The sequence below is a fragment of the Chelonia mydas genome, chromosome 2, assembly GCF_015237465.2.
Source record: "Chelonia mydas isolate rCheMyd1 chromosome 2, rCheMyd1.pri.v2, whole genome shotgun sequence".
Lineage (NCBI taxonomy): Eukaryota > Metazoa > Chordata > Testudines > Cheloniidae > Chelonia > Chelonia mydas.
Genome location: NC_057850.1, coordinates 78,835,166 through 78,848,078, shown reverse-complemented (window position 1 = coordinate 78,848,078; position 12,913 = coordinate 78,835,166). Strand labels below are relative to the sequence as shown.

The following is a 12,913-nucleotide window of genomic DNA, read 5'->3' as shown; positions in this document are numbered from 1 at the left end:
GACTAACACCGCTGCTACTCTGAAACCTGTCTGTGAACAGAAGATGTTAGTTTTTACTATTGCCAGTATGACACCTCTCTCCATCACTAGCAACATACACTTTAAACAAAACCAAAAATATCTTATTTTTGCTTCATATTCTTCACCTGATTACACAATTCTCTTTTCAAGATTACATTGCTTCTGTAATAACTGAGTGTGATGTTACAAACAGAGGTCATTAAATGAGTTTGGGTAACAAGTGACATGATGCCAATTGTGTGGATAATTGTTTGGAACTAGACTGAGGCCACAGTCCTTTCAATATAAATCACCTGTTCCAGGGTGTACAGCTCCGAAAGTGCCTGATGTGTAAGTCTCTCATGCATGACTAAGGCTATGTCATGGAAGTCACGGAATCCATGACTTTCAGAGACCTCTGTGACATTTCTGCCCTGAGGCTGGAGTTGTCAGCAGGCAGCTCCGCAGCTCTCAGCCGTTGCTGGTGGCTGGCCCCCCAGCAGATCCTAGTTGCTGGGCAGCAGGGGGACCCCCGGAGCTCCCAGCCCCTGCAGGCTGTGGGGGTCCCCCCCAGAGCTCCCAGCCCCTGTGGGTGGTGGGGGTCTCCCAGAGCTTCCAGCCGCCAAGGGTGGCACAGGGAACCTGAAGCTCCCACTTGCTGCAGACAGTGGGGCTTCCCACGGCTGCCCAGCTGTGGTGGGCAATGAGTGGACTCCACAGCAGCCTAGCCACAGCAGGCGGTGGGAGGCCCCCACAGCTGCTCAGTCGCTTTGTTTGTATTATTTGATTTAGTGTTTAAAGTCTGTTGAGCTGCATGTAGAGAATGTGGCCACAGATTTTATTAGTTTGTTTTATTTTGGTCACATTAAAAAACTTGTAAATAAATTCAGAACTCTGGTGAGGGTTTTCTTTGCTTAGCTTGGGACTTCAGATGAGTTTCTGTCCATGTGTAAGTCCTAGTCCTATCAGACAGAACATTCATCAAATGCTAATAACTCACTACTGACCTGGGAACTGTACAGCATAAGCTCATAAAATTCACACTCTCCCTCAATGTGGAGAGAGAGATGCAACAGTTTTCTGCCCCAAGTTATAATTTCCGCACACTGGCTTTAGACAAAACAAAAACAAATTTATTAACTACAAAAGGATAGATTTTAAGTGATTATAAGTGATAGCAAACATATCAAAGCAAATTACCTTAGTAAATAAACAAAACTACAAACTCAGCTTAACACACTAGATAGGTAGGATATGAATTAGCAAATTCTCACCCTGAGTGATAAACAGGCTGGTAGATTCTTAAGGCACAAGCTGCCTTGGCTTTCCTAGGTTTTCATACACAGGCTAAAAATCCCTCGAGCCTGGGATCATCACTTTCCATAGTTCAGTCCTTGCCCCTCATGTGTTTCTAGGTGTGTTGTAGGGAGAGTGAGGTACCATCATGATGTCATTGTCCCCTTTTATATCTTCTTCCCACTTGCTTGAAAGATCTTTTGCTGTGATCTGGGTCAAATAGTTCCCACTGTGTAGTGCTATCTCTGAAAGGTTTCTATTGTACACAGTTCCTGGGGTAATCCTTGTGCTTGTGTGCGTTTCCTCAACAAGCCATTAACATTGTTTGGCCTTTTTACTGTTGAACCTGAAAGGCTGTTTGTGGGTATTTTCAACCTCACAACATGTTTTAATAACACATACGTAGCCAAACTTCATAACTTCACATACGATGATAGCACGTACAATCCAATGAGATATTACTGTCTAGCACATCAAGACTTTTAGAATGATACCTCACAAGGCATAATTTGTACAAAACATATCTTAATTACGACAGTGGTGAATGTTGGGGTGTGCCAGGGTGTCACACTGTAAAAATATTAAGTGATTGATATTTTTGGGTTAGGTTCTAATACTGTTGCTTGTTTTCAGAATATACTGTGAGGACAAACAGACGTACTTACAGGATTGTGAAGATGATGGGGAGACAGCAGCAGGTGGACGCCTCCTCCATCTTATGCAGGTTAAAGGAAACAAACTTTGTCTTTAGATAGTTTTAAATGTGTTTTAAAATCATAGATCATAAATAAGGCTTACAGCTTTACACACTTAAGATGATTCTAATTTTTGCTCTGCAAATAGCCCTATAGATTTAGTATTCTATATATTACATGGCTTTAAAAAAAGTAGTTCTATTAGGTAATGATAGGCACACACCAACTCCCAGGTTCTCAGAGCGTTCCCTGCAGTGTCCAGCCCCTTATCCACTGAATACTCATTGAATTACCAGGCTTGCTGTTCCCAAAGGAACAGTACACACCAGCTTGTAAGATTCTACTTAGGACCATCACTTTGCTTACCACCACATCAATTAGATATTTGAGAGAGTTATTCTGTATGGATCAGGAAAGCATAGTTCCCAGGGGAAAGAAAAGTGTATGAGCGCTTGAGTAGTAGCAGTTCATAAGTTCATTTGTAGCTCTTCAGTGAGATCTCTAGACTTCCTGCTTAAACACACTTATGACTGATAATGTAAATCTGCTCTTTCTGTTTTCATTTTCATTTGGGGGCTTGCAGTTTTTGCAGGTTAGTGTATCATTTGCAGTCAAAGCAGTCTCTATTCTACTGAAACTTGATGAGGCAAGAAGTTAAACCATAAATTCGACCCGTCTTTTCTTTTTTTAACTCTTCCATTTTCTTATATCTGCTCTATAGGATACAAAATTACAAGGTAGACTAAATTAACCTCTGCTGCTAATAGAAATGAACAAAGTATTATACTTCATGCCTGGGGAAGAGGATTAGATTCTATGCAGTAACTATACTATGGCTCATCCTTCCCCATTCTCATGAAGAATGAATAAAAACAGTTTTGAGGAAAGTGTAGTGTTTGGGGAACTTTTGTATTGCACCATTTTTTAAAAAACAACCACCCCAGCTCTTGCCCCAACTTGGGCATATTTCTTTATCACTGAGGTTCTAGTGATATGATCTGTGAAGATATGGTCTCCTCTTCTGTAAGACGCTTATCTTGTCTAAGATAAACTAAAACCACTTCAATCAAGATAGTACTTTCTGGTTAGAAGAAACAATATTTTAGACTTACTTTTTAGATTTAAAATGATAGAGAGTTCAACAATTTCCTAATGCCATTTGGCATCCTGCTTCCTGTGAACAATTGATATCCAGAGTTGCTTTGCTAGAGTTAATTCACTGAGCTCACAATTGTTGTATAAGTATATTGTGAAACATGAACTGTATTGAAATTGTCTCAACACTTCTTTTCTAGATAGTCCCTTTATTCTTTCTTATGCTGTAATTTTTATTGAATTCTTGTTTCCACATACAAAGGCAGAACAATTTGACAATATTTTTACAGTTACATAAATAAGGTTTCTCTGTACAAATTGCCATATAAAACATATCTGTCTGGGCTAGGTAGCGATAGTTGAGCCGTTGCAGGTGAATTTGTGTTGGATCTCATGTATCCATATACGTTTTCCATTGGACAACTTCCAGTTTTATGCCTGAGTTGCAATACTGTAACTACTGTAGTTCATGGAGTGACATGAGGGATGAATTGGGTTTATTATATTTATCATTACGTGCAATTTGGTCCAGGCTCCCTGACTGACGCTTTCTATCTCAGCTGGTAATTGGCTCTTCTGTACACGTTTCCTCTGATCCCGATCATTCCGTAGGTCATCTTCAAGCTGAAAGTGGATCAGGTCAAGTTCATCTTCATTGCCCCAGCATGGCTGAGCAGTGTTTGGTTGTATGACCTTCCCAAATCAGCCTCCCATATCCCTTCCTCTCCATCCTGACCTCACGCAGAATCATGGTCACAGCTTGCACCCCTTAGTCAGCTCCTTTCCATCTCACTGCGTGGCTGCTTCATGGTTGAATAAGGAGGAAGAGCATTGTTCAGCGGCTTTCAACAGGTTCTATTCAACAGTGGAAAGTCCCTCTACCAGAATTGCCTATTTGGTGAAATAGAAATGGTTTTCTGTGTGGTTGTCGGCCTGCAGAGTTCAACTGATGCTGGCTTCTAACCAGTACTTGCTGCATCATTGGTTGTGGGGCCTTGTGCTTAGCTCATTGAGGGTGCACCTGGTGGCAATTTCAGCATTTCATCCCCCCGTTCCTGGAAGATCAGTCTTTTCCAGTGCCATGGTAGTAAGCGTCTTAAAAGGGCTTCTTCATCTCCATTCTCCAGTCTGAGAGCTGGTTCCTCTGTAGGACCTTCACACAGTACTGGCAGCCTTAGTGGGACCTCTGTGAGCCTCTGGCATCTTGTTCCTTTCCACTTTTGTGCCAGAAAACTGTTTACTGGTTGTGATAAAATCTGCAAGTAGAGTCTGCAGATTGCAGGCTCTGATTACAATACCACCTTATACACAGTTCTCCAAGGACAAATTGACTTTACAGCCGCACCCAAAATTTTTATTGAAAGTGGTCTCTTGGCTTTCATTTGAACCAGGCAGTATATTTACCTGTGTTCTTTCCTAAGCAGCATCCATCTCTTAGAGGAGCAGCATCTCCATACATTAGATGTCAGGGGATGTCTAGCCTTCTATCTTGACAGGACTAAAGCATTTTGTGCTTTGCCTCACCTGTTTGTGTTGTATGGGGATTGTATGAAGGATCGAGCAGTCTCTTCACAAACGATCTTCAGATGGATAACATCCTGTATCAAGTCTTCGTATGAAATAGCTTCAACTACACCCCTTGAGTGGATGTGAGCTAATTCTACGAGAGCGCAAGCAATGTCACTAGCGTTCCTTGATGACGTTTCAATATTGGACATTTGCAGGGCTGCCACATAGTCATCCATAAATACATTTATGAACCATTATGCCATTACTGCTACTTCCAGAGCTGATGTAAACTTTGGAAGGGCAATCCTGGAATCCTTGTTTAGATAGACTCCGCCTCCTCTGGGTACTGCCTGTGAGTCATCTAAGTGGAATACATGGCTGCATCTACTGGAAGAAGAAACGGTTACTTACTGACACTGTGGTTCTTCAAGATGTGATGCAGACATGTATTCCACAACCCATCCTCCATCCCTTCTTCATCGGAGTCTAATATCTGGGCTTTCGGAGCTAAGGAACTGAGGGGGGTCAAGGCGGCACAGCCTCATAAAGCCAGGGGAGGGGCTATGAGCCGGAGGCACAAGCACTGCCTCCTACAAGTACTGCCAGGCAAAATTCTCTGGCTCCAGTGCACTTATAAAAAGAGAATTGGAGGGTGGGGGGAGTAAAGCGGAAAGATACATTTAACTTAACTGAAAAACACAGGGACTAGAAAAGGGTATTTTTGAGGGACAAAAGAGGCAAATGGCCAATATTTGCCTTACCTTTCTGTTTGAGTGGAGAGATGAGGGTCAAGTCCTCCTCACCAGAATTACTTTTTCAGGGTGGGAAGAGAACCTAGTTCAGATGCGAAGTTCTCCTTACCTTTCATGTCTTCTCCGTGTGCTATTGTTGCTGCCCTGCAAGTGGCAGCAGCCCAGGCCTGGAGCATTTCTGAGAAGCTCCAAGTGCATGTTCTGAAGCTGCAGCTTACAAAAGTCTTCAGAGAACCAGCCCAAGACAATTACCTACCCTAACCCCCACAGTGTTTCAGGATAAAGTTAAAAATGCAGATAGAAGCTCTGCTCATGGGGCAGGGATTCAGGCCTCAATACAAATAGTAACTAAAAATGCACAATATTTAAAAATAATAAATGTGAATCAACAAGTATCCCTTTAATAATATCCCTTGCAAGTTCCTTTGGGAAAGAAAAAGCTTTCATTATACAAAAGAAACTAGTTTCACTGTTGACTTATGTGTTTATCTATTTAAAATAAAGTTCTGGGTTTGTTTGTTTGTTTTTTAAAACAGATTTTGAATGTCCGTAATGTTTTGGTTGTGGTATCCCGCTGGTATGGAGGTATCCGGCTAGGACCAGATCGCTTTAAACACATCAACAATTGTGCCAGAAATATACTAGTGGAATACAGTTACACAAGTTCAGCTGTAAGTTATTACTGGAAGATTGACAATGTCGATATCTGAACATACAGGGCTATGTACTCAATTTGTATAAATTGTCATCGCTCAACTGAAGTCAATGGAGCTATGACAGTTTACACCAGCTGAGGATCTGCCTCATGGTAACCTTTGAGTGCTTAAGCTAAACCTAAGAGCTCAGTTAAAAAGATTCCTTCACTACTTTTCTCCTTATTAAGATTCCATAGACTCCCCTTTGTTTTTTTACTTCTTTGGAATTTTTCCTTGTGTTGTGTAATTTTGGTTTTATTGCTTGTTAAACATAAAAGTAAAAAAAGAAAAAAGGTTAATTTGACTGCCTTACATGGGTCAAGACTATGGCGTTAGAGATCCCAAGTTAGAGTACGTGCCTGATAACCAAATTCATGATAGGCACCATCCTGGTCTCGCCATCTCAAATGACCCTGAGATTGAGTGAGGCCAAGTTCTAGTCCCATTGAAATCAATGGAAGCTTTGACGTTAACTTCAAAGAAGTCAGGATTTGGTCTGATATTTATATCTTTTTTTTTCTTTTTTCTTAAACACCTCATTTGTTCTGATACACTGTATGAATCTCAGGTTATTTAAATACAGTGAGCTGTTTTTCAGAAATGATACAGTTCACTCTACACTGATTGTACAATTCAACATTTTTGATGCTTTATCAAAGAGAAAGCTGCTCTCAGAAGAAATTTATATGTACAGAAAAACGTGTAAACAATTCATAAACAATAAAACACCAGACTTTCCCCATTTAAAAACGAGATTAGAAGAGTGGAAATCAAGAACAAAGAAAAGACTAAGGGTACAGTTTTTGAAAAGCACCTAAGTGGATTGACTTTGAATGGGACTTAGCCTCCTACATCATTTAGTTGCCTTTGAAAATGTTTACCTTACCACACTATACAGTGCTGATATAAACATTTTACAGCTTGATAACAAACCACCTGGTGGTGTTGCTCAAGTCCAGGGTGAAACTATATTCCCTCTTCTATGTCTTCCCTTAACTGCCCACACTCCTGCTTAGCACAGAATCCCAGCAATCAAATGTATATGGTTTTAAGTAGTCTTCCAGAGTAATATTCCAATTTGGGCATTACTCCTAACAGGCCCATGAAAGAGAGTAAAGTGGGCTCATGGTTAAAGTATCTAATTTGTAGAGCTATGTGCGGATACACAAATGTGTATCCGCATCCAATCCGCACGTTGCGGATATCTGCAGATATCCACGGATAAGCAGGGCTCTACACTGGGGGCTGGGCTGAGGCTCTGAGGTATCTCCACCACTGCAGGCTGGTTGGGCAGAGCCATGTGGGCAGCTGTGGGGAGCTCGTGCGGAGCTGTGGACCCTCTACCTGCCCTCAGCCAGGCAGGAAGCCTGGGGGGCTGGGACATGGCCGTGGGCTGCTCTCAGCCCCTCAACCCTGCACTGTGGGCAGGTGGAGGGTCGGTCGCAACTCCCCACGGCTCCCTGGCTGGGCTCCACGCTGGGGTAGCCGGGAGAATGGGGGAGACCTGTGAAGCTGCCCAGGGGCTGCTCGGGCGCCCCACCCAGGGGAGGCTCTTTCCGTTGCCAGGCAACAGCTTTGAGCCACCCCTCTCCCTGGCTGGAGTTGAGTCAGGAAGAGCTGCGCTGGCAGCTGTGGGGAGCTGCGGCAGACCCTCCACCTGCCCTGTGCAGGGAGCCTGAGCAGCCTCCGACCCGTGTCCCAGCCCCCCAACCCAGGGCAGGTGGAGGGTCTGCTGCGGCTCCCCTAAGCTGCCAGCGTGGCTCTCCCCGACCTGGCTTCGGCTGTGGGGTGGCTTGGAGCCATAGCCCTGACATGATAAGAGCCAGGCAGGCCGCTGTGCGGAGCCACCGTGGACCCTCCTCCTGGCCTGGACGTGGGGCCTGAGCAGCCCCCGACCCAGTGTCCCTGCCCCCCATGATCCCCGCCCAGGGCAGGTGGAGGATCTGTTCCGCAGTACCTCACAGCTGCCTGCCCATCTCTTACCGTCAGAGCCCTGCACGGATACAAAACTTGTATCCACATCTGCACTGCTATCCGCAAAAATGGTCCACGGATATAAAGCAGATACCTGTGGATTTGCAGGGCTCTACTAATTTGAAGTCTAGTGATCTGGGTTCTGGTCCTAGCTCTGCCGCAGACTCCCTGTGTGACCATAGGAAAGTCTCTTAAACTTTTCTGGGTTTTGTTTCCTGATCTGTAAAGTACAGATAATAATTCTTTCTTATGTAATATATTGTGTAAGCCAGAGGTGGGCAAACTGCGGCCCGTGGGACCCTCCTGCCCAGCCCTTGAGCTCCCAGCCGGGGAGGCTCGCCCCCGGCCTCTCCCCTGCTTTCCCCCCTCCCCAGCAGCCTCAGCTCCCTGTGCCGCCAGCGCTCTGGGCGGCAGGGCTGCGAGCTCCTTCCGGGCAGCGCAGCTGCGAGAGCCGCTGGCCTGCCCCGGTGCTCTAGACTGTGAGACGGCGGGGCTGGCTTTGGCCAGGCGGTGTGGCTGCCAGTCCTGGTGCTCTGAGCAGCATGGTAAGGGGGCGGAGAGCGGGGGGGTAGATAAGGGGTAGGGGTCCTGGGGAGCAGTCAGGGAGGAGGGGGTGGTTGGATAAGCATGGGAGTCCCGGGGGGCCTGTCAGGGGTTGGGGGTGTGGATAGGGGTTGGGGCAGTCAGGGAACGGGGAGCAGGAGGCTTGGATAGGGGGTAGGGTCCAGGGGGGGAGGTTAGGGGGAGGGGGTTCTGGGAGAGGGTGGTCAGGGGACAAGGAGCAGGGGAGGTTGGATGGGTCAGGAGTTCTGAGGGGGCAGTCGGGGGGTGGGAAGTGGGAGGGTGCAGATGGGGACAGGGGCCTGGCTGTTTGGGGAGACACAGCCTCCCCTGCCGAGCCCTCCATACAGTTTTGGAACCCCAATGTGGCCCTCAGGCCAAAAAGTTTGCCCACCCCTGGTGTTAGCAATAGTATTTGCTCATACAGGATGAAATAATATTTGCAAAGTACTGAAATAGAAGTTATGTATAAACAGAGGCGCCGACTTTCTAATGTGCCGGGGGGTGTGTGTGTGCTCCACTCCACCCCTTCCCCCAATCCTCCCCCCCCACCTCACCTCCACCCCTTCCCTCAAGCCCCCATTCCACCCTGCCCCTTCCTACCCTGCCCCTGCTCCATCCCATCCTGCCTTTTCCTGCCCTGTTCAGCCCCCTCCCCTGAGCGCATACCACCCTCACTCCTCTCCCTCTCTCCCAGCGCCTCTTGCATGCCACAGAACAGCTGATCGCGGTGGGTGGGAGGTGCAGGGAGGAAGGGGGAGGAGTTGATTGGCGGAGCTGTCAGCAGGCGGGAGGCACTAAGGCAGAGGCGGGAATCTGGCTGCATCCACCATTTTTGAGCAACCATGGAGTCAGCGCCTATGGGTATAAGTACTAAGTATCAAAATTATATTTTCCTCTAATTTTCCCAAACAGTTCAAATTTTGAAACTTCAGGTTCCCTACCTCCTGCACCTTACCATCCATGCCAGCTTCTCCTGCCTCTTAATGTTTCTGTTCCCTTCCTGCTCTTCACTCTAAAAGATATAAATCATGTTTGTAGATATGCATGTATGTGTATAATATGTAATTGCCAACTCTAAAAGGATCCAGGCACCTGGAACCAATTGTTTAAGGGATACTTCAAAAAATCACACTTTTGCATGAAAAAGTCCCCCTACTTCTGCTAATAAGTGCATCTAAGATGGTTATAACTGAAAGAGATAAGAATTTTCTTTCCCTCTTTTCTGTTTGTTTACTTTGTGCATTTCACAGCACTTTGTGTATATTGAGTTTCACTGTTTCCTTATATAGTCAGTCCATTTCCTCTCTTTTGTGTGGGTTGTGGATTGTTCACACAGCAGCAGGGGAGAGAAAAATATTCTTTCAAAATAGGAAAATGTAGTTGTAAAACAAAATTGTCCTCAGGGAGTCAGGATTTACTTTTGGTGTGTTTTTTTTTAATGACTTCATTTCAGATTGATTCAGTTCCTTTTAAGGTGTGTGTAATTTGATCTGCTTTGTAGAGGTTAACATCATTCAGTGAAATGTTTATCAAATGAATGCTAAAGATACTAGTGCTGTAGATAACACTTTTCCAAGAACCACAGACACAATTGCTTTTTTTTGCTAATTGTCTTCAGCATAGCAATCAGGATACAAACATGCTCTTTAATGTGTTCCAGTAATGGACTTTTCTGTTTCATTTTAAATGCTAGTTTCCAGTAAACGATCAAAGGCATTTTGGAAATTATACATGAAATGTGAGAATTGCATGCTAGTAGGAAGGAAACGGGTTTTTACAGCAGGGTCAGATGTTTGATACTTACACCAGACATGAGAAACTGGAGGCCCTGCATTGTCGTCAGCTCGTAAACACTGTGTGTTGATTTGAACACGGAAACAGTGAGACACAGACACTATAATGTGATTAAATATGGAGGCTGTATTTTTATTAACAAGTCATACCATACTAGGATAAGCCACCCCACACCCCAACGTATTATAAACCTCAGCGTGAGAGTGAAGGTCACCCTTAGGTCTGCCAGGCACCCCAGACTGGAAGCTAGAGTCCTGACCCACTCCTTTCCTCCATGCTGGAGGTAGGAGACACGCGATGAGGTAAGTCACAAGCTCCATGAGACATATAGGCATACCCCATTGCTATTCCATGAAAGTGCTTGGCACCAACGTCCAGGCAGCCTGCTGGGTTTAGGGCCTTTAAGTGTACCCTTCCTAATCCACCAGATCATACCAAAGTTATAACAATTGTAATTAAATTTCTCAAGCCTCTTGGATGCCATGTGGAAGGTGAAAAAACTCACACAGCAATTTGCTAATTTCACCAGGTAAGGAAACTGCAGAACTGGCTGTCAAGTTAGCCCCTGGCATCAGAGGAGATCCAGCATTAGTAGCTTAAAAGTGGGGCTGAAACAGAGAGCCTGCAAGGCTTCCCCACCTGGGAAGCAAACTTTATCACTGCCTTTCCCCCACTGCACTAGATGGGAGCCAATCATCCAGCCCTGCACCCCCTCCTCTGTCCACCTACCCAGTGGCAGCAGGAGTGAGCTTCATCCCATACCCACCAGAGGTGAAGAGGGAGTGTGGGAAGCAAGGGGGCATGTGGAACACTGCATTAGCTGCTTCTGGTTGAGATATGTCTCCACTGCTCCTGCCTCCACCAAAACCCCAGCTGGCTATTGGGGTGAGCACTTTCATTCTTTTTTTGGTCCTAAAGTGCAAGATAGTGAGTGAAGCACACATGTTGGTCCACTCCCGATTAACATGGTGTTACTTCAATGAAGTCACACCAATGTGAAGTTATTATGTCTATCTTATCTATTCATTCAGCTCTCTTCCTTATTATCTGAGTGCTTACTGGGGCAGTGCCCAGAGCCCCCAGTTAGGTTCAGAGGTCCATTCTGTTAGGTGATGTAGAGAGGAAGATAAGATCCTTGCCCTGAAGAGCTTAACTGTTGTAAGCGAGGTTAGAGTCAGGGCGATAATTCCTTTTGTAACTATGAATAAAGGTTTTAGAGTTGCTCAAGACAAAAATTTACTAAATAAGAAAGTTAGGTTGTTAAATATACAAGTCTGAATGATCACAAAATCTCTGAACTATGAATATTTTAAACTGATTACACTATTAAGTGTAGTGAGTCACCTCAAAAGAATGTTAGCAGTGCACAGAAAAGCAAAGTGGTCTTTACTAGAAGGCAAGAGATTACTGAAATCATATTTGTGTGATTTTTTTTTCCAGGAAGAATCATCTAAGCAATTGGGAAAGAACAAAAGAGTAAGAAAGGACAAGAAGAGAACTGAACATTAATTCATTTAAAAATAACATTAAAAAGTTCAGTTTCCACATATTTATATAAAATTATGTATGAATCTTTTTTCTGCAGAAAAGATCCTCAAATATATGTTTTTATTCCACACAAAAAACCACAAGGGCTTAGAAACATTTTCTTTCTGTTCAATGATGGCCTCAGCCTTCTGGAACGGAGAGCTTAAATAAAGGAGTTTTCCCTACTCTCATACTTTTAAACTGAGTCCTGTGCATACCCAGAACCATTTTTTTTTTGTCAACTACAGTTGATTCAGGCACAACATGGATTAACTGGCCTCCATACCATCAGATCACTAGTCAAGTGCCTATCTTGGCCTGGGACTCAGTCAGCAGGGTTCTTCAACTTTGGGATGAAGACACAAAAACTTTGGAATATTGTCTTTTAAAGCTTTCTGTACCAAAGAAAAAAAAGCAGATAGCCTATTGCTAAATTGACTTGGAGAGACTCTCTTGTGTATCTAGTCCTTGAGCATACAATTTGGAGTCTGCTTGATGGAGTCTCAAGAGCTATCACGAAGAAAAAAAAAGAAAAAGGTGGCAATCCGCAGAATATAAACTCACTTTGTCAATCCATTGAGAATTTTGTTGCATGTGTGTCAGGCTGAAATTTGTGTAGGTGAGGTGCCCTAAAATTGAAAGAGCCAATGTTTTTGAAACAGGAATGTTGAAATCATGTATTTCACCTAATAATGAATATTAAATATCAAGTATCTGTACAAGTGGTTCTGTTTTGTTAATTGTGTAGAATCTTTCATGCCAATAATTTTCCCCTCATATAGAACTTCCAGATTTCTCTCTACTGTTCTACAGATTTAGGTCTTGATCCTGCAAAGGGAGTCAATGGGATTCCTCTTATGCATTAAGGACCTGCCATGTGGATCCTGAGGTTTTTCCCCCTGTATCTCTCACTTGAAGGGATGTACTCAATTAGCTGAGGGCCTTTTTCATCTCTCACTTTTATGATCTTTAATTGCTAGGGTTGATAATTTCTATTTGAGTTCTAACAATA

At 44.2% G+C, this 12,913-nt stretch overlaps 1 protein-coding gene across 11 annotated transcripts in view; it reads left to right on the top strand.

The window, feature by feature from the left end:
* IMPACT (impact RWD domain protein) overlaps positions 1 to 12,620 on the top strand; it is a 41,431-nt gene extending 28,811 nt beyond the window's left edge. For 7 of the 11 annotated variants that reach the window (XM_043539729.1, XM_043539728.1, XM_037892731.2 and 4 more), the window contains exons 9-11: positions 1,930 to 2,020; positions 5,884 to 6,018; positions 11,815 to 12,620. In XM_043539729.1, coding sequence (XP_043395664.1) covers positions 1,930 to 2,020; positions 5,884 to 6,018; positions 11,815 to 11,883 — 295 coding nt within the window. In that variant the 3' untranslated portion in view covers positions 11,884 to 12,620. Of the gene's footprint in view, positions 1 to 1,929; positions 2,021 to 5,883; positions 6,019 to 11,056; positions 11,260 to 11,814 lie in introns of all 11 variants that reach the window. The other 4 variants (XM_043539731.1, XM_037892732.1, XM_043539730.1 and 1 more) reach the window with 2 other exon arrangements.
* Positions 12,621 to 12,913: the final 293 nt, after the last annotated feature.